The sequence below is a fragment of the Dermacentor andersoni genome, chromosome 3, assembly GCF_023375885.2.
Source record: "Dermacentor andersoni chromosome 3, qqDerAnde1_hic_scaffold, whole genome shotgun sequence".
NCBI lineage: Eukaryota > Metazoa > Arthropoda > Arachnida > Ixodida > Ixodidae > Dermacentor > Dermacentor andersoni.
This window is the reverse complement of record NC_092816.1, coordinates 195,513,040-195,531,794: the sequence shown is the minus strand read 5'-3', so window position 1 is coordinate 195,531,794 and position 18,755 is coordinate 195,513,040. Positions and strand designations below refer to the sequence as shown.

The 18,755-nt window shown below is 45.8% G+C and overlaps 1 protein-coding gene across 1 annotated transcript in view; it reads right to left on the bottom strand.

Annotated features, from left to right (window-relative positions):
* The window catches only part of LOC129382924 (uncharacterized), a 36,384-nt gene that overhangs the window by 2,101 nt on the left and 15,528 nt on the right, over positions 1-18,755 (bottom strand). The window contains exon 4 of the mRNA XM_055067142.1: positions 18,434-18,591. Coding sequence (XP_054923117.1) covers positions 18,463-18,591 — 129 coding nt within the window. The 3' untranslated portion in view covers positions 18,434-18,462. The remainder of the gene's footprint in view (positions 1-18,433; positions 18,592-18,755) is intronic.

The window sequence follows — 18,755 nt, the reverse complement described above, 5'->3', positions numbered from 1 at the left end:
GTACCACTGCAGAAGTAGTTCAGTTTTCTTCTTAAGACCCGCTTGCATTTTTTCACTAGAGAGAAAAACAAGAAGATGCGAGCAAAAGGGCGAGCTTTGTGTCCAGTCGCGGGTGGTAGAAAACCAGCCAGTTAAAGGCACACTAGTTGAAGGGGCATAGTAGGAAGCACGATTATCGCATTGGGCGACCACTTACAAAACATTGCACCGCTGACGAAGAAAAACAAGGGTGTTACAAGGCCTGACCAGGGCAGTGATGATAAAACACACATGGTAAGGTAAAACAAACATGATAAACACACTGGGGTAAGGGAATACATCTACTTATGGGAGGTAGTGACCGCGGATCCGGATCATGAGACTGAAATAATCGGAAGAATAAGAATGAGCTGGGGTGCGTTTGGCAGGCATTCTCGGATCATGAACAGTAGGTTACCATTATCCCTCAACAGAAAAGTGTATAGCGGCTGTACCTTACCAGCACCCGCATACGGGGCAGAAACCTGGAGGCTTACGAAGAGGGTTCTACTTAAATTGAGGATGACGCAACGAGCTATGGAAAGAATAATGGTGGATGTAACAGTAAGGGATAAGAAAAGAGCAGATTGCGTGAGGGAACAAACGCGAGGTAATGACATCTTAGTTGAAACCAAGAGAAAGAAATGGGCATGGGCAGGACATGTATAGAGGAGGGAAGATAACCGATGATCATTAAGGGCTACGGACTGGATTCCAACGGAAGGGAAGCATAGCAGGAGGCGGCAGAAAGTTAGGTGGGTGGACGAGATTAAGAAGTTTGCAGGAACATGGCCACAATTAGCACATGACCGGGGTAGTTAGAGAAGTATGGGAGAGGGCTTTGCCCTGCAGTGCGCGTAACCTGGCTGATGATGATGAATACCATCAGAAAGTACTTGCCTTCTACAAGCCGATACCACATCCTATACTATTAAACACTAGAGAGAGGACCAAAGGGCCCTCTCTCTAGTGAGCCCGAATGGGAAGAAGCCCTCAAAAGCCCGGACCTCAAACTCCAGCTCAAGGCCGTCCAGAGGGCCCAAGAACTGGCGGAGCGTCACCACGTTCCCGTCCCAACTTGGGCGTCGCCTACGGTTTCGGCCCGAGGAGCTCCCTGTATGGGATCTCTAACGGCTTAAAACTCCTCAGGACCTCACTGAAGTTCTTGACTGACTGGACTACCGAAAAACTGCTTAGTTTCCCTTGGACAGAAAAGTGTTTAAACGTTTTATGAATGCCTCGCTAAACCACCTTGTCATTTTCTGTTTCTGCAAAAAATTGGGTGCTCGATTCACTCCTTGAACATTAATTCTGAAACTGTGAAATAGTTCAGTGCCCTGACAGCCTTTCATAGTAAACAAAACTAATGTTAAATGGAGCATACGATTTATCTTTTCCTGCGAGGTTTTGTTTATTAAAATTCTACGGTAATTTTAAACGTCAATTTTCGATGATCCAATTAAAATAAGCTGTCAAGCAGCATACACATCAAGTCACTGGCCAGAAAGGAGACCTCACTGACTAGACCCTCGACGGCGCGGACAACCAGCGCCTCTTCCTCCGTGCCGCCAGCCTCAACCTCACGCGGTGCCGACGCACACAGTGAACAGCGCAGAGCCCTTTGCACCGAGGACAGCCTGGCCTCTGTTCTCTGGCACGAAGCTCAAAGGTGACAAGGACATGCTGTGTGGTGCAGAAAAAGCACAAGGACGAGAAAATAAGTATACGGTAAACATAAGCACTCTCGTCACCTGCACGTTCCTTGTGGGGGTTACTGCAGTAGCAGCCTGGAGGGAACTCTGAGAACTGATACGATGACCCACAGTAATGACCAGGAACAAACTGTCCTTTGCTCTCAGACCATACATATGTACACAACACTGCCACCTGCCACCTCGTCGCACTGCCGAAAATAACAGCAACCTCTCAAGTATATGTGTTGGTATTGATTCATATCCACAGTTTGAATCGGCAACAATGTGCCCAACTTTCCTTTATTCCGGGGCAAGGACAGGCAACAATCCATTTATTTATTTATTTGAGGCGCACAATACATGCCCACAAAAATCATGGGGAGGGGGTAGACAAAAGACAACTGTCTCCCTGACTGGGCCACATCAATAACACATTTATTTTACACCGTGCAATGGTGGCAGGCAATTTCTAGGAAGAGAAATCTCTGCAAAATGCAAGCGTTCATTTTCCTTCTAATGTACTGAGAGGGGCACAAATGAACATACAATGGGAAAAAAGCGAAAAAAGTGTGCTTAGAAATTAAACTACAGTCGAAACCAGATATACCGAACCCACATATAACAAATTACTGTGTATATCAAACCGCTGTAAGATCTCCTTGAAGATCCCATACATATGTGTAGGCCTAGTGCACGCGTATATGCCACTCCCGTTACCAGCACATTCTACGTATAGAACACGGCGCCACGCCAAAAACCTGAAAGTGTAGTTCTTTGTGCACTTTGAAGTTTTCTTTCACCTACAGATGGAGAAGACTATCGTGCACTGGGGAAAGCACAGAGCAGCGGGCTGAGGATTGATGTTATGAGCATCCGGATTTAATATCTCTGGTCAGCGTACTACGGTGGACAGAAGTTTACCAAGCTCGACCGCAAATATGCTTACCTGCAGCTGGTGCTCCACGATGCCACCCGGAAATATGTCACAATATTGACAACTTTGGGGCTCTTCTAGTACACGCGCTTACCGTTTGGTGTGGCCTCAGCACCCGTCATATTTCAGAGGGAGATGGAGAACCTCTTCAGGGGCATGAGGCACGTGGCGGTGTACTTGTATGTTATCCTGGTTACTGGCATCGATGATGGGGACCATCTGCAGAACTTGCACAATGTCCTGCCATGACTGCCGGACGTCGGTTCAAGCTGGAAACGTGCATCTTCCTGGCCCCTAGTGTTGAGTACTTGGGACATGTCATTTCCCAGGCTGGCCTAGCCCTGGCTCCCCGCAAAGTTGATGCTGTTCTCAAGGCGCCTAAGAACCGGAACAAGAAGGAACTTCAGAGCTACTTCGGCCTCATCAAAGTCTACAGGAGTTTCCTGCCGAACCTGTCGGTATAGTCAGCAATGGGCCTGGAAGAAGGAGCAGGACCGGGCCTTCCAACGCAGCAAGGAGCTAATCATCAATTCTCCAGTGCTAGTACACGTGGATCCTGCAAAGCCTGTCGTCTAGACCATAGATGCATCGCCGTACAGCGCGGGAGCCGGCCTGGCACACCCGTACAAGGATGGCCAAAAACGCCCTGTGTCATTGCTTCTCATCGGCTTCATGCTGTAGAGCGACGCTACAACCAGCTGGACAAGGAAGGTGTCGTGAAAAGGAAGGTGACATGTTCGATGTCGAATGCTTCCACCAGTATCTATGGGGCTACAAACCGCTGTTGGGGCTGCTGGGGCCTGATAAGGCAGTTCCCGTGCAGGCATCACCTCGAGTGGTACGCTGGGCCTTGAGGCTGGTAGCTTAGAGTTACCAGCTGGTTTACCATCCGGGAAAGGACCTGGGACCTGCTGACGCCCTTATCCGCCTGCCCCTGCCAGAGGTGCCTGATGCTGTTCTAGAACCTGCTGAAGTGTTCAGGGTGGATCACGCGTACCTGGAGGTGCTTTCCAGATCTGCGGTATCGCAGACCAGCCGTGACCCAGTGCCGTCTCAGGCGGTCATGGCGGTATCCCGTGGGGAGGAATTGGTTCAGCAGGCCTATAGCCATAGGCCACTGAGCTGAGCAGCAACACGGCTGGCTACTATAGGGTTCCATGGTGGTAATCCCGCAAAATCTCCAGTCCAGGGTCCTGCAACTGGTGCACACAGTTCATCCTGGCTTGGAAAAGACCAAGATGATCGCCTGGTTCGGCGTCTGGTGGACTGGCCTGGACATCGCTCGCATGGTTCAGAGCTGCCAAATCTGCCAGGAGCATTAGCGGGCCCCACGTCCTGTGGAAATCGCCCCCTGGCCCTTCCCACAGACTCTGGTCCCGCCTGCATGTGGCTTTTGGGGGCCCATCAAGGGCCATTACTTCCTGGGGGTGGTGGACGCCTTTTCGAAGTGGGTTGAGGTTCTACCTAGCTCCACACCATCAGCAGGTGCGACCATTGCAGTGCTACGACAAGTCTTTGTCGCCCAGGGGTTGCCGGACGTCACCATGCCCGACAATGGTCCTGCTTTCACCAGCGCAGAGTACCTGGCCTGGCTGACGAACAATGGAATGCTCCTGATGATGGTTCCGCCTTACCACCCTGCTTCAAATGGTGCAGCCGAGCAGGTGGTGCAAACCATCAAAGACAAGCTCAAGAAGAGCCAGACTGGTGATTTCGAAATGTAGATTACCCGGATGCTGTTCCAGTACCCGACCGCACCCCACGATGTCACTGTCCGTGCCCCCTGCGAGCTCCTGCTGGGTCAGATGGTCAAGACACCCTTGGACGCCTTGCATCCAGACCTCCGATCCACAGTGCTCCTGAAGCAGCCGAAACAGAAGCTGGCTGCTGACCAAGAGTGCCATCAAGGGCCTTTGCCGGAGTCGGGAGCTCCAGTTTTCGTCAGGAACTTCCATCCTGGCCCACCCTCGTCCGCCGGACAGGTGGTCTCCTGCTAGTGCCTCGACGCTGCTCGTCCGCATGCCAGATGGGGCCACGTCGCAGACAGGCCGACCATGTTAGGTCTCGCCTCGGGACCTGGCCAGCACCCTCGACTGCCACTTCAGGGTTTCAGCCTGTAGGAGGACTAGCAGCAACACGAGTTGCTTCCAGCGGAGCACCACCCACCTCGGAGGCGGCAAGCGTTGCCGGTGGTGCGGCACCCGTTGGGCTGTGTCAAGTCCGGCCGAACGAACGGAGTGATAGTGGCTCAGGCAGCCCCCGACTTTGCAGGCAGGCATCGTCGACTTGGTGGCATGGAGGCAGAGCCTCATACTTTGAACTTGGATGTTTTTTGGTCGTCGACAAACAGACTGGGGGTAACGGGGTGTAACAAGCATGCGACGCCCCCTCAGGTATAATCTTCATTGGCCTGCTAGGCCACATTGGTCACCGCACGAATAAACAGCAGCGAGCAAAGCTGCTCCGCGGTCAGTCATCGGTCATCCCCACCACGCTGCGGAGCATCTATTTAACCGAGGGCGCCTCGAGCCCTCCCTCATTCACGAACCCGGGCGGTTCACGACATCATCTAAACGTCCACCTATTCTGAAGCCATTCTGATGTTCTCCCCAAATGCCATTATTCTGTGGCCATGCTTGCAACTTTAATTTGATTGCCTGCATTGCCAGCTTGTATATTACATATGTAATGGTCAACGGTCTATACAAGTGATTTCTATCTTTCTCCCCTTACCTTCATTAATTAAATTCATTCGACGTTGTCGACAACTATCTGGTATTCAGTTTTTTCCACTGCTTTCACAAGAGCTTCCCCCTTTTTAGTCCTAGTTCATTAATCAGCCTAACGAGAACCTGGTCTATGGCTGTGCGTTGGGGGACTTTCTCTTCGGCTTTCTTCCAGTTGAAATTTGTCAGCACCAGCTCCTTTTCCACCTGGGTCTCTTTCATGCTCTTTTGTTTTTCCAATACAATCTCGTAATTACCTTGGAAAGATTTGGCTGGGATTTTGCGGATGTAAATAAATGCCGTCTCAAAATGTAATTTTTGCCGTCTAGCTCACGTACTGTCTGTTTTGAATTATCTGCTAAAATAGACCGCATGCCGGAAGTCACCTTTTCTGTTGATGGTATCTGGAAATTATTAAAAGATGTTAACCAGGCTAAGGCATGCGGCCTTGACATTCCCGCCGCTATTATAAGGAATTGTGCGGACGCGCTATGCTTTTATTTCGCCCGGTTTTTCCTGAAGTCACTAAATGAAATCGACATGCCTGTTAATCGGAAGTTAGCACGAGTCGTGCCCATACATAAGAGTTGGGTGCGTAACTCCGTTCGGAACTACAGGCCCGATTCCTTAACTAGTATAACCTGCAAAATTATGGAGCATGTAATATACAGTTGCGTTATGGCCCATTTAACTAAACAATCTCCTAAGCCCCAGCCACCATAGTTTCAAGCGTGGTTTATCTTGCAATAGACAGCTGCTAGAGCTTATTCACGATTTAGCCTCGGCAGTTGATAAGCAACAAGTTGTGGACTGTGTTTTCTTAGATTTCAGTGAAGCGTTTGATGTAGCCGCACACAGTCTCCTGCTCTCCAATTTAAGAGCTTATAACTTGGATGGTAAGATAATAGCGTGGATTGCCGAATATTTGTAATTGCGGAAACAGGCTGTTCTGTACGGTATATCTTCACAATATGCATCAGTTATGTCGGGAGTTCCCTAATGCTCAGTGTTCGAGCCACTATTGTTTTTGTTGTATATTAATGATATTTCAACTGGCATACAGTCTTTATTCAGGATGTTTGCCGATGATTGTGTTGTTTATAGTGTAGTAGATGCCATTTCCGATTCAGAAATTCTGCAAGTTGACCTAAATACTATAGCAGACTCGTGCGTGCGTTGGTATATGCCAATAAATACAAATAAGACCGCTCACGTCACTTGCACAAGAAAACGAGCTAATCATCCGTATAGGTATAGAACCCATTATTCAACTCTAAAGACAAGCAAGGAATTTAAATATGTAGGTGTGTTTTTTTAATTCTGATTTACGATGGAACAAGCATGTTAACTATATTGGAAATTAGGCAGCATCAGTTTTGGGATTCTTACGGCGAAATTTTAGGCATTTACTGAATAACTTATAGACAGTTGTATTTCAGTCATGTACGTTCAATACTTGTACGTGGATGTGTTTGTTGGGGCCCACACACATCTGAGCTTATAAATAAATTGGAAAAAAATCCAGAATGGGCCAGTTAGAGTTGTTCTTGGTAACTATAGCTAACTATAGCTGGCAGCTTAGCATGACAGAAAGCAAACTTAAACGGCAAGAGCTGAAGGATCGTAGAATGCATATTAGAATAAAACTTTTCCATGATATTTATTATTCTAAAACAGGTATAAACCGCGAACGATATATCCAGGCACCACACTATATATCTAAGAGACTTGACCACTGTTTGAAGGTCAGGGAATTTTCTTGTAAGGGTGACGTCTTCCGTTATTCCTTTCTTGTTAGAACTGTTCGAGATTGGAACAGTTTGCCATCGAGAATTGTAAACGTCACAGAAAATGATGTTTTTTTTCCATGCAGTGAAATAATTTGTGCATGTATTTCTTGAACTCTGTAACCTCCCTACTGTAATGCCCTACGGGGAGATGCAGGTAACCAATAAATAAATAAATAAATAAATAAATAAGTAAATGAATAAAATAAAACAGGTCGAAATAAGCAAATAAAAGTAACAAACTAGAGCAACAATGCATATTCTGAGCAGTATTTAAAAAGTATGTAATATGTTGGTATATTTACATACTCTATTGTATAAAGAGAACGCACGAAAAGTCAAAACAAATTTAACATCTTAATTGTTCAATAGCCTCAATGCTGAATAGATGAGCTATAGACAAATTGTTCCAGGCTGATATGCTTCTGGGAAAGAAGGAATACTTAAAAAGGTTAGTTCTCGTAAGATAAGGCCTTAAAGATTCAATATGTCGAGGCCTTGTAGGGTGTGCTACAAGTGGTTTTAAAAAAGGTTGTTGTCTAAGAGAGAAATAGTTGTTTTTCAGCAACAAAAAGAATGTGAGGCTGAATTTTCCTTCGTAATTTGCAATATTGAAATGGCGTGTGTTAGCATTAGGGTGGTTGGGGAGTCAGAAGAGCGGTATTTGGAAAAACATGTATCACTGATTTGCACCGAATCATTTCCAAGAAAACAGTCTTATTTCGGGTGAAAGGATCCCACCCAGTGCATGCACAGTGTATGCAGTGCACGCACAGATGAGTGCATAGCAAGCTGTTCGTCAAGTGCTAGGGGGAGCTTGTTTCAATTTGGCATCAGAAAGAAAACTTTACAAAAAACCAACTTACAGATGTTGGAAACATGCTTGTTCCAGCATAAATTGTTAGTTATTGCGGCACCTAGATAGCTGTATTGTTCAAATGTGTGAGAGGCTTTGAAGCCATGCTGCAAGGAAAGGATAAATCGTTAATCTTCTTGGCAAGTTTCAAGAAAATTGATTTATTAGCATTTAGCTCCTTATTCCACTTACGACACCAGGATGCTATGTTTTGAAGGTTAGATTCTGCTCCTCAATGCAAGTTATTTCATTAAACAGCCCACTGTCAAGCGCGAACAATCTGACTTGCACGGGTGCTGTAATTATGTTGACGCTCATTTATATGTTAGAAATAACAAGGGTCGTAAGACGCTGCCCTGTGGCACACATGAAGTTACAGGAAGCTAATCTGAAAAAACATTTTTGTCAATTTCAACCAACTGCTTAGGATTGGTTATGTACGGAGTTATCCAATTTATCACGTACATTGGCATGTAAATCAGTTCGAATTTTTTCGAGGAGCTGCGAGTGTGAAACAAGATCAAATACTTTTCTGAAATCCAAAAAAATTGCATCAATTTGCCCAGACTTGTCAAGAACATTTGTGAAGTTGTGAACGATGGTAGGTAATTGGGTAACAGTAGAAAAACCTTTATGAAATCCATGCTGGCAGTTACAGTGAAGATTTATATGAGTAAGGAATTTGTTAATCTCTGTAGCTATAATATGCTCTAGTAGTTTGCAGCAAGAAGACGTTAGTGATATATGACCATAACTTGGTATAAGTGTAGCAAGTACCCTTCTTTGGTACATGTACGAAATGTGCCTTTAAACAGTCGCTAGGAAGGACTGCAGAGGACAATAAAGGATGAAAAATAATAACTAAAAAGTGGGATAATTCTTCTCTTTATCTGTGCGAGAAAACATTTGGCATACAATCCGGTCCTGGTGAGGATTTCGTTTTGATATTAAGGAGCATGAAAAGTATGCCTGGTTAAGAAACTATATCACGCAGTACAATATATGGCATATGACTTCAAAATGGATGATCACAAAAACTAGAGAAAAACCCTGTAAATACTTGTTGAAATGCTCTACAATGCATTGCTTATCAACTACCAGGCACCCTTCGTATCTAATTTGATCAAATGGCCTCGATATCTCCATCATAAACCCCCATATTTTCCAGGTGTATTGCACATGAAGTTTGGCAGAGTGTGCAGAAAAAACTTTTCTTTTGCATTTCTGATCAACTGGTTTAATTTAGGTTGAATGTTCTGAATAGCATTACGAGAGGCACCCTGTCTTCTTAAGCATTTAGCGTTTCCTTTAAGATACAACACTTCTCGCGTTATCCAAGGAGTTTCCTTTGCTTTCTTTTTTTTGCTTTATTAGGAATGAAATTATTAAGACAATGCATGCATACGCTTCTAAACTTGTTCTAAAGGTCACTAACATCGTCGCCATGACTTTCGCTGAGACAGAAGTCAGGATAGCCTAACATTCTCTTCCCTGGCGCATGAGAAGAAGTTGACAGTAAACTTCTTGCATAGATTTTGGTTACATGAATTGAGTGGAAAGAAAAATACACCATGTAATGATCAGAGACACCAGGCTCAACAGACACAGAAAATTTGCCAATGGTTTGACAGATGAAGGCAAGGTCAAGTACAGTTGCTTAAGTGCCTCGAATGAGTGTTTGTTGATTAAAAATTTTTTGCAAGTTGTGATACAGTACATTGTCACTTAAGTAGCTAACCTTTGAATTCAAATCTAAATTAAGGAAACCTTGCTCCCACTATTTCTGGGAGATTAGAATCCCCAACAAGAAGCATGTTGTCATGACCAAACGTTGGCATGTGTTCACGGATTTCATGCATGAACCGTGGTGGTGAGTCAGGAGGGTGGTAGAAGCAGAACAGCCGCAATGACACATCCCAGCATGCAAGCTTTAAAGTGATGGATTCAATGTTTTCGGCCTGATGCAAAGGTAGAACTGAAATACAAGAATGGGTTGATATCTGTGATATGTGTTGATATCTTCATGAAACCATGTTTCAGTTATGAAAGCTTCATGAGGGGTGTATCCGAATTGCCTCTAGTCTATCAATTTTATTAACAATACTGCGCGCATTTATATTGAGAATTTTTAGTTCTTTGCAACTCGTTGGGTTAAGTCAGTTTTCATTAAAAGTAGCTGGATGGTCCCGAATATTTATTCTCGTGTTTTGGCCGTCATCCCAAGTAAGTAGTTTATCGTCTACACAGAGTTCATTATCATTCAAAGGGGCTTTTTAGCTGCGGTTTTTCCGGTCTCGCACTATCCTAATGAAACTGGCGCTTCCCTAACGTGATACGTGAATAATCATTTTGCACAAATATTGCAGTTCCTTTTAGTTGGTAGGCGTTCTGCAGAATTAGCCGTTTTTCGTTGAAGTCCTGAAAAGAAATTACTGGTCTCTTTCTATGTCACAATGAATTCTTCCGATCGATTTGCACCTAACGTCAAGCTTCCTGAAGAACACATCGTCTATAAGTTTAGATTTTAGTACAGAGTCTGTCTCATCTGCTTCTTCCTGAATATTGAAAACAACCAGGTCAGAAAGCCCACTTTTTTCCCCCAAATCCCAAATTCTAGAGATTTAACTGAATGTTCCAGAGCGTCAAAATATACAACTCGTTTTTCTAGTTCAGAAAAGGCCAGCTATTTCACACCCTATCAGCCATGAGCTTTTCCATATTACTATGATGTGCTCTAAGTGTTGCCATGCCAGCAGGTAACTTATTTTGCCCGAACAACAGTTCTTTTAGCAAGGCTTCAATTGTAGGACCAGGGTTTGATTTTATGTCACCACATATGAGAAGCAGGCACATGCCGAACACATTACAAGCAATGCTAACCAATCATTGTGAGCACGGCAGGACGAAAAGATCGCGACGACAACTTTTGTTTGTGCTGTGGTCGACATTAACCGTCGTACTATCCGAGCTTTGAAGCCATTGGCGAGGTTTAAAAAGGCGGAGTCGGCGTCATTGCTAACACAGACATTGTTTTATTGAAAAACACGGCCCCAGACAGTAAGAAGCTTGATAGAGAACGTGGCACAAAAGCGCATGCGCTCTGCCCTAGCCAATTAGTCGCAAAACGTTTTGGAAGGGTCATGCACGTGGCCGTGCACCGGAAAGTCCCTCGAGGTAAAAGAAGCACTCGGGCACGCGCTGCTGCAAACACTCGTGCTGTGCACTGTGTTGAAGCTCCACTGGTAGCTTCACATCGGTGTGGAGCCGAAAACGTGCGTAGCGCAAGACTGCTTCATCATCATCATCAGCAGCAGCAGCCTGGTCACGCCCACTGCAGGACAAAGGATTCTCCCATACTTATACAACTACCCCAGTGATGTAATCATTGTCGCCATGTTGTCCCTGCAAACTTGTTAGTCTCATCCGCCCACCTAACTTGTTGCCACCCCCTGCTACGCTTCCCTTCCTTTGGAATCCAGTCCATAATCCTTAATGACCATTGGTTATCTTCCCGCCTCATTACATGTCCTGCCCATGCCTATTTCTTTTTCTTGATTTCCAATAAGATATTATTAACTCGCACTTGTTCCCTCACCCAATCTGCTCTTTTCTTATCCCTCAACGTTACACCCAACATTCTTTCCATAGTTCGTTGCGTCATCCTCAATTTAAATAGAACCCTTTTCTTAAGCCTCCAGGTTTCTGCCCCGTAGGGGAGTGCTGGTAAGACACAGCTGTTATACACTTTTCTCTTGAGGGATAATGGCAACCTGCTGTTCATGATCCGAGAATGCCTACCAAACGCACCCCAGCCAATTATATTCTTCCGATTATTTCAGTCTCATAATCTGGATCCGCGGTCACTACCTGCCCTAAGTGGATATATGCCCTTACTATTTCCAGTGCCTCGCTACCTATCGTAAACTGCTGTACTCTTCAGAAACTATTAAACAGTATTTTAGTTTTCTGCAGAATAATTTTTAGACCCACCCTTCTGCTGTGCTTCTCCAGGTCAGTAAGCATGCATTGCAATTGGTCCCCCGAGTTACTAAGCAAGGTAATATCAGCGAATCGCAAGTTACTAAGGTATTCTCTATTAACTCTTATCCCCAATTCTTCCCAATCCAGGTCTCTGAATACCTCCTGTAAACATGCTATGAACAGCATTGCCAGAGACCGTATCTCCCTGCCCGACTCCCTTCTTTGTTGCGATTTTGCTGTTTTCTTTGTGGAGGACTACGGTGGCTGTGGAGCCGTTATAGATATATTTCAGTATTTTTACATACGGCTCATCTACACTCCAAATCCGTAAGGCCATCGTGACTACCGATGTTTCGAGTGAATCAAACGCGTTTGATTCCGTAAGACTGCAACTCAGCTTTAAGATAGGAAGCGGCCAGGGCTTCATCCAAGTTGTCCGGACTGCACCAGACGCCGAGTAATTGCTGCCATTCATTGATGGCTAGAAATTTGCCGGAAAACCTGTGCGTTATACTTGGACGACACTTAAATAGATCACGCTGCTGACACAATCTACTTGCAACATCGGTCCACCCTTGCTGGTAGTGGCAGCCCGTGCCTGACTTCACGTACTCATAAGGTGCGGTAGCACTTGCTCGATACGAAACCGGCAAGACACTCACGTCAACAAGTGACCGACTATTGTGCGTCACTGAAACCATTTCAGCATACCAGGCCAACAAAGATGCAACTGACAGGCACTAGTTTTACTGCGACGGGCTTTCTTCACAACAGTACCGGCAAAATAAGCGTGCCGACCATCGTTCAACCTAACGCCACGCGATCAGCCGTTGAACCTACAACACGATAGATTCTTAACTTGTTTTTATAATTATACTTGCTGAAAATGAGCTAAACACGCCTACCAAGTTGAAATGAACAAGATTCAACTCTCTCAAACCCTGCCCATGGAGTTTGAGCCAATGTCGATCTTGTTCAGCAAAGCTTAAGCCTGCCACCGCCGAGTTCGTGCACCCGCTACTGGCGTACCTGAACTGAAATATAAGCAGTTAGGTCGAATGAAACTGCTTTTATAGTTCAGTTCTGGGTTTAGCAATTTGAAATCAAGTACACTTCACTGTGCACAACGCGTACACAATAAGCGGCAAGCGGTGACACAGCGCTGCGTCAACACCTATACATCCCCGCACTGGTAGTCTGCCAGCCGCATTCGCTACGTATATGGGTGTGTCAGTACGTGTTGCTTTAACAACACATTTTTCAATTTCAGAGATGCACTGTTTGCATCCGCGTAAAACAGAAAACAAGAGACTGCATTCACTATACAGCAGCATAGACAACTGCCTCACTCAGTGATACCGATGCCGTGTGAGCGATGTAATCCACATGTTTTCGCAAGCGAATAACTCTGCTGATGAATGAGCACCTATGCGAGCACAGTTTTCTCTAATAATACTCTATGGCACGCAGGAAGTAAGTATGATGGAGTTAAAAAAAAGCGACCATCAGTGATAAATTAAGAGCCTGTTATATACGTATCTGGATCACAGTTGCCGTTGTTTAGATGGTTCTCCTGCTCATATTGACTCGTCTCAGGGTGGAACAACATGGCACATATGTGCAGATATGAACTTTTTGCTACGGTTTGACATTTCATATCAGCGATGCACCTCTTCCACAATATTTGACGATGAGAACGACCTGCGGGTGCAGATGTCGTAAACAAGTGCACCGCTTTGATAAATCCGATGCATAAGGCTGCGCTCGAAGATTTTTTGAATATGCGAACTGTTTGAATAATGTGCAAAAAAATACCAAAAGCAAGCTCCAAGTGCAGAAATCAGTGACAAACTTCAAGGCAGCTGTGTCACCAAACGGAACTCAGCGTGCCTTTATTGGTCCCACTAGTTGCACAACAGCGCACCCAGGCCTGCTAATGCAGTAGTCTGCGAGTGGTACATGGCTTCCAGGAACGACATGCTGCCCCGGAAAAGCCAAAAATGATTTGCGATCCACGAAATGCACAACTGACGCGCACTCAACGTTGGCGCAGGTACACAAATTAACCAGCAAAAGCCCTGTGACTTTCCAAAAAAGTTTTCAGCAGCGTGCGGCCGAGGGCAGCACAGGAAAATGAAAAAGGCAGATTGTACTGGTTGCATTAAGGTGTCACCTGAATAAATCCCCACTTCTCAAAAGTGATTTGCCTTCTTTGCCTAGCAAGAGTTCTGTTATCACCAACTAGCCCAAACTTCTACATTCAAATGTTCTGCGATTTGGGCCATTTCTCAGTTTTCTCTGAACCTTTTTTTTTCAGCTACTGCAACATCGCCAAGCTACATAGAAGTAGGCCTTCCGTATTTTATCATGTGGCTGAGCACAGCTCTTGAATGCATGCTTTAATTATCGATTCCATAGTTCGCTGATAATGTGTCCAGAGTCGTTCGATCTTGCTGGAAGACTTGCTGAAAATCTTCCAGTTGTCCGAATACATTATTTTGCACAAGCCCCGTTTAGATCCAAAGAAAAAGGAATGAAAGAAAGGTGTCTGCCCCTGCCCACACATCGGAACCTTATCAAAGTGAACGCGGATGGGGTACCTGTTGCGGCTCTCATTGACACTGGTGTCAACGTATCTGTGAAGAATGCTAAGCTTCGCAAATGTCTCATGAAAGACTACACTCCTGGCCCATTGCAGGTGGTCCGTGTTGTCGACGGTGGAGCACTGGCCATTATTGGCATGTGTCAAGCTCGTACGAGCGTCGCCGGACATCATCTGTTTTATGTTCTAAAACACTGCCCTCATGACCTAATCCTCGAACTTGACTTTCTGTCAGCACACTCCACTTTGATAGACTTTTCTGCTGGTGTTGTACAACTCTCTTATTGTTACTGATCCTCCCAAAGTGCTTCAATCTGGCTATGTTCCGCAGAGCATGTTTGCCTCCCTCACCTTGTTACCTGCACAGATGTTTCACCCGTTACACCTAAACCAGACAAGGACAACATTGTATCTCCTAATCCGTATGTCCTGCTCTTGCATAATGTCACGTTTCCTCCCAGCATCATTATCATTATGGAGAACACTCCACTTGTGAACACTGGACTTAGTGCACAAGTCTTGCGTGGCATATCTGCTCATGCAAATCACACCGGCCTGGGACTACCACATTTCGGCTTTAACTTGCGACAGTTCCTCGTGTGCAACTCTTGCTTCGCCTCCTGCCCCTTAAGACTTAAACGCTTTAATGAAAATGATTGCTCCCGACCTTTCATCTCAGCGTGCTCACGAACTACGTTGCCTCCTTGCCTCGCACTAGGGCATATTAGACTTTGGAGACCGTGCTCTAGGACAATCATCTGTTAAGCATTGAATTAACAACAGCGATGCGTGCCTGATTCATCGGTGACGCTGCCGCGTCTCGGCCACTGAGAGACGCATCATCCAGCATGAAGTCGACAAGATGCTTTCTTGTAACATCACAGAACCTACTTGGAGCCCATGGGAATACCCTTTTGTACTCATTAAAAAGAAGGCGATTTGGCGTACATTATCGGCCCTTCAACCAGAAAACAATGAGGAACATCTATCCACTATCACGGATTGACAATGCCCTGGATTGCCTCCATGGAGCACAATATTTTTTTTCCGTAGACCTTTGCTCCGGCTACTGGCAAATTGCCGTCGATGACATGGACTATGAGAGGATGGCTTTTACTATTTCCGATGGCCTTTATCAGTTCAAAGTGATCCCTTTCGGTTGATGTAATGCACTGGCCACAATTGAATGAATCATGGAAAATAATTTAATGATCATGATTTAAATGGTCCATCTGCCTCTGCTACCTGGATGATGAGATTGTTTATTCTCCAAATTTTGCGACACACTTCGAACATCTACTGACGATTCTGTTTCCCGTCAGGTTGGGCTACATCTAAGTTCATCCAAATGCCACTTCGTTCACCAAGAAATTTCTGTACTCAGACATCTCGTCTATTCTGGTGTACACCCTCATCGACATAATATACGGGCAGTGAAGGACTTTCTCGTGCCAACTTGTGCCAAGGGCGTTCGCAGCTTCTTGCACCTCTGTTCCTACTTCCATTGGTTTGTCCGGAATATTTTGGACTTACCGTGGCCTTTTACTCAGCTTAAGAAAAACGCTGCCTTCATTTGGGGTCCTGAGCAAGCGGGTGCTTTCCCCAAGCTGATCCAACTATTCCCATTCTCGCTCATTTTGATGCGCGAGCTCCATTAGAAGTCCCTACTCATGCTAGTGACCATGGTATTGGAGCTATCCTGGGCCAGAAAGAACAAGGGCAAGAACATGTTATTGACAACGCCGGCCGCTGTCTTTCCCCTGCTGAGTGCAAGTACTGCACTCAGCTAAGTAATGAAGGCGAAAGTCTGGTTCTCATTTCGGCACTCTAAATTCCACCCCTGTTTGTACGGCCAGCAATTACCAGTCATTACTGATTAAGTTTGTCACATATGCATACATATGGGCACATGCACTTGCCTTTAGCATAGACAGTCCATGACCACAATTTTCTAAGAATCCCTTCCTTGCTACTCTGATGCTACTCTACTCTGATGTTGCGCCTGCGTTATCAGCGGGTGCAGCCTTCCCCTAATGGTGGATGATAAGAGTGGGAGGGAATTCCCGTGAAAAGTCATGAAAATCAGAAATTCAGTGTTTACGACTTAGCAGCTTGGTATATCCTGCGATTTAGGGACACTAGGTGACTACTACATTCACTAGGCTTCCCTAGTTTTGGTTTAGAGGAGGTGTTGGCAACCTGGCCAACCATCATTCCCGAAGTATATGAAAATGAAACAAAATTATCTCTATTTCTGCTTTACGTGGTGCCGAGTTAGCATGCAGGCGGGCAGTCGGAGTCCAAATTATCGCATGACCTACTGTATGGGGTACGAAATTTCGGTAGTCCTTGTACCTTAAATACATGGGGCCAATGGCGGTGCCGTGGCACTGAACCAAATAATCATTCGGCGACTAATCGACTAATCATGGTACAGTGCAGCCCACTTACAACAATACCGCACATAACGATATATCGGTTATGACAGTGAGATGACTTCGGAGTGGCAACTTATGCATTACAGCTATTAGAAAAGAAACTATAATGATATGCAATTGTGCCTTGTGGGGGGCGTTTTCCATGCAGAATTGTGAACTTTGCTTTGCTAAGTTTTGCTTAACTGACACGGGGCGAGAAGTTTGCCTACAAGAGTTCATATCTGCCACCATTACCGCTCAGTGCGTCAGGCCAGCGCGCCCCGCCAGCGCACCGATTGTAAAAGCCATGGAAGGCATCGCAAGTTGGCGCAGCGTGCCACAAGATGGCACCAGTTGCTGCACTTCAGCCTCGCTGGCGAGCATCCAGAGAGGGAGAAAAAAAAAAGGCAGCAGCGAACCACACCAGCGCTCCGTTTCTACAATCCCCCTCTCTCCCTCAGCGGCGTGGAAGAGCGGCACAAGCTGCGGTAGGTGCCCCGACAAAGCGCAAAGCCACGTGTGTTGCTTGAGACGAAGCTGCAAATTTTTCAAGACTCGAAGTACCAGCCCACGCAGTCGATGATATCAATTCTGAAAGCCCCAAACGCCACGATCATGAAGGCTATAACCAGCGACCTAGCGGATGAACGGAAACGGCAGGCTGTGTGCCAGGGCGAAATCCCCATGTGTGAAACCAACACGGTAGCAGCCGCTGACATTACCGAACTCTGGGAGCACGTCGCTACTGGCGATAAAATAGGTAGTGCTTCGATGGAGGAGTTTGCGAGCCCAGATAGAGCTGCCTCGTTTTGCGAAGAAACTCGAGCGGGGCGATTGTTGTTGCGACAGATGGCGGCGTTGTGGGACGGAGCCGACGAGATTGACATTAGCCCTTCTTTTACGTCAACCCGAATGTTCACACAAAGTGCACCACCGTTGAAAGAGCTGCTCATTGATTCCATGCATGTTAAATTATTGCCGCCAGTATTCGCACAGCCGCTGGACGCGATGCACACTGTGGTTGTGAAACTGAAACTTCCACGAAAGCAAGTGCAGACATATGACTATTTCAGCACGCCCAATGCTTGGCACGCTGGTTATTGGCCTAATTAAACGTTTCATTTCTCACACCCAATTGCCAAGAATGTATATTTTTCATTGTAAGTGGCAAGTTCGATTTCGGAGCTACAAGGGTATGTTTGGCAGCTTTTTTGTTTTTTGACAGCAGTCGAGATATAGTGACGATTGGTTATGACGATCAGATTTTTTTCTGGATATTATAAGTTGACTGCACTGTGCTACATCATTAGACTCTGATATCGGTGAGAATCATTTTAGTTTTATTTTTTTTATACCTGTGTTTGTTATATTGAGGTTAAACTGTATAATAATATTCGGTAATCCGGTCAGTTTCTCACCTGTGACTGCCTCCATATGTGCTTTGAGTTCACTGGCCTCGTCCTGCGCTGCGCTCAGGGCCAGTTCTGGCGAGCCGCTTGCACGCCTTCATCAGCTTCCCCTGCAGCTGGGAGGCCTGGGCACGGGCAGCGCGCGCCTCAGACTCGGGCACCAACACCTGTAACGTAAATGGTGCAACACACTAGTTTCGAGTGCAAAGATGGCAAATCACTCGTCCTCTAGCTTTTCCAATGTGCACAGGGAGAGGTGCCTGACCTTAGCACCATAGTTTCCTGCAAAAATTGCTGGAGGAAAATGTGAAACTAGTGTGTATGGGAGCTG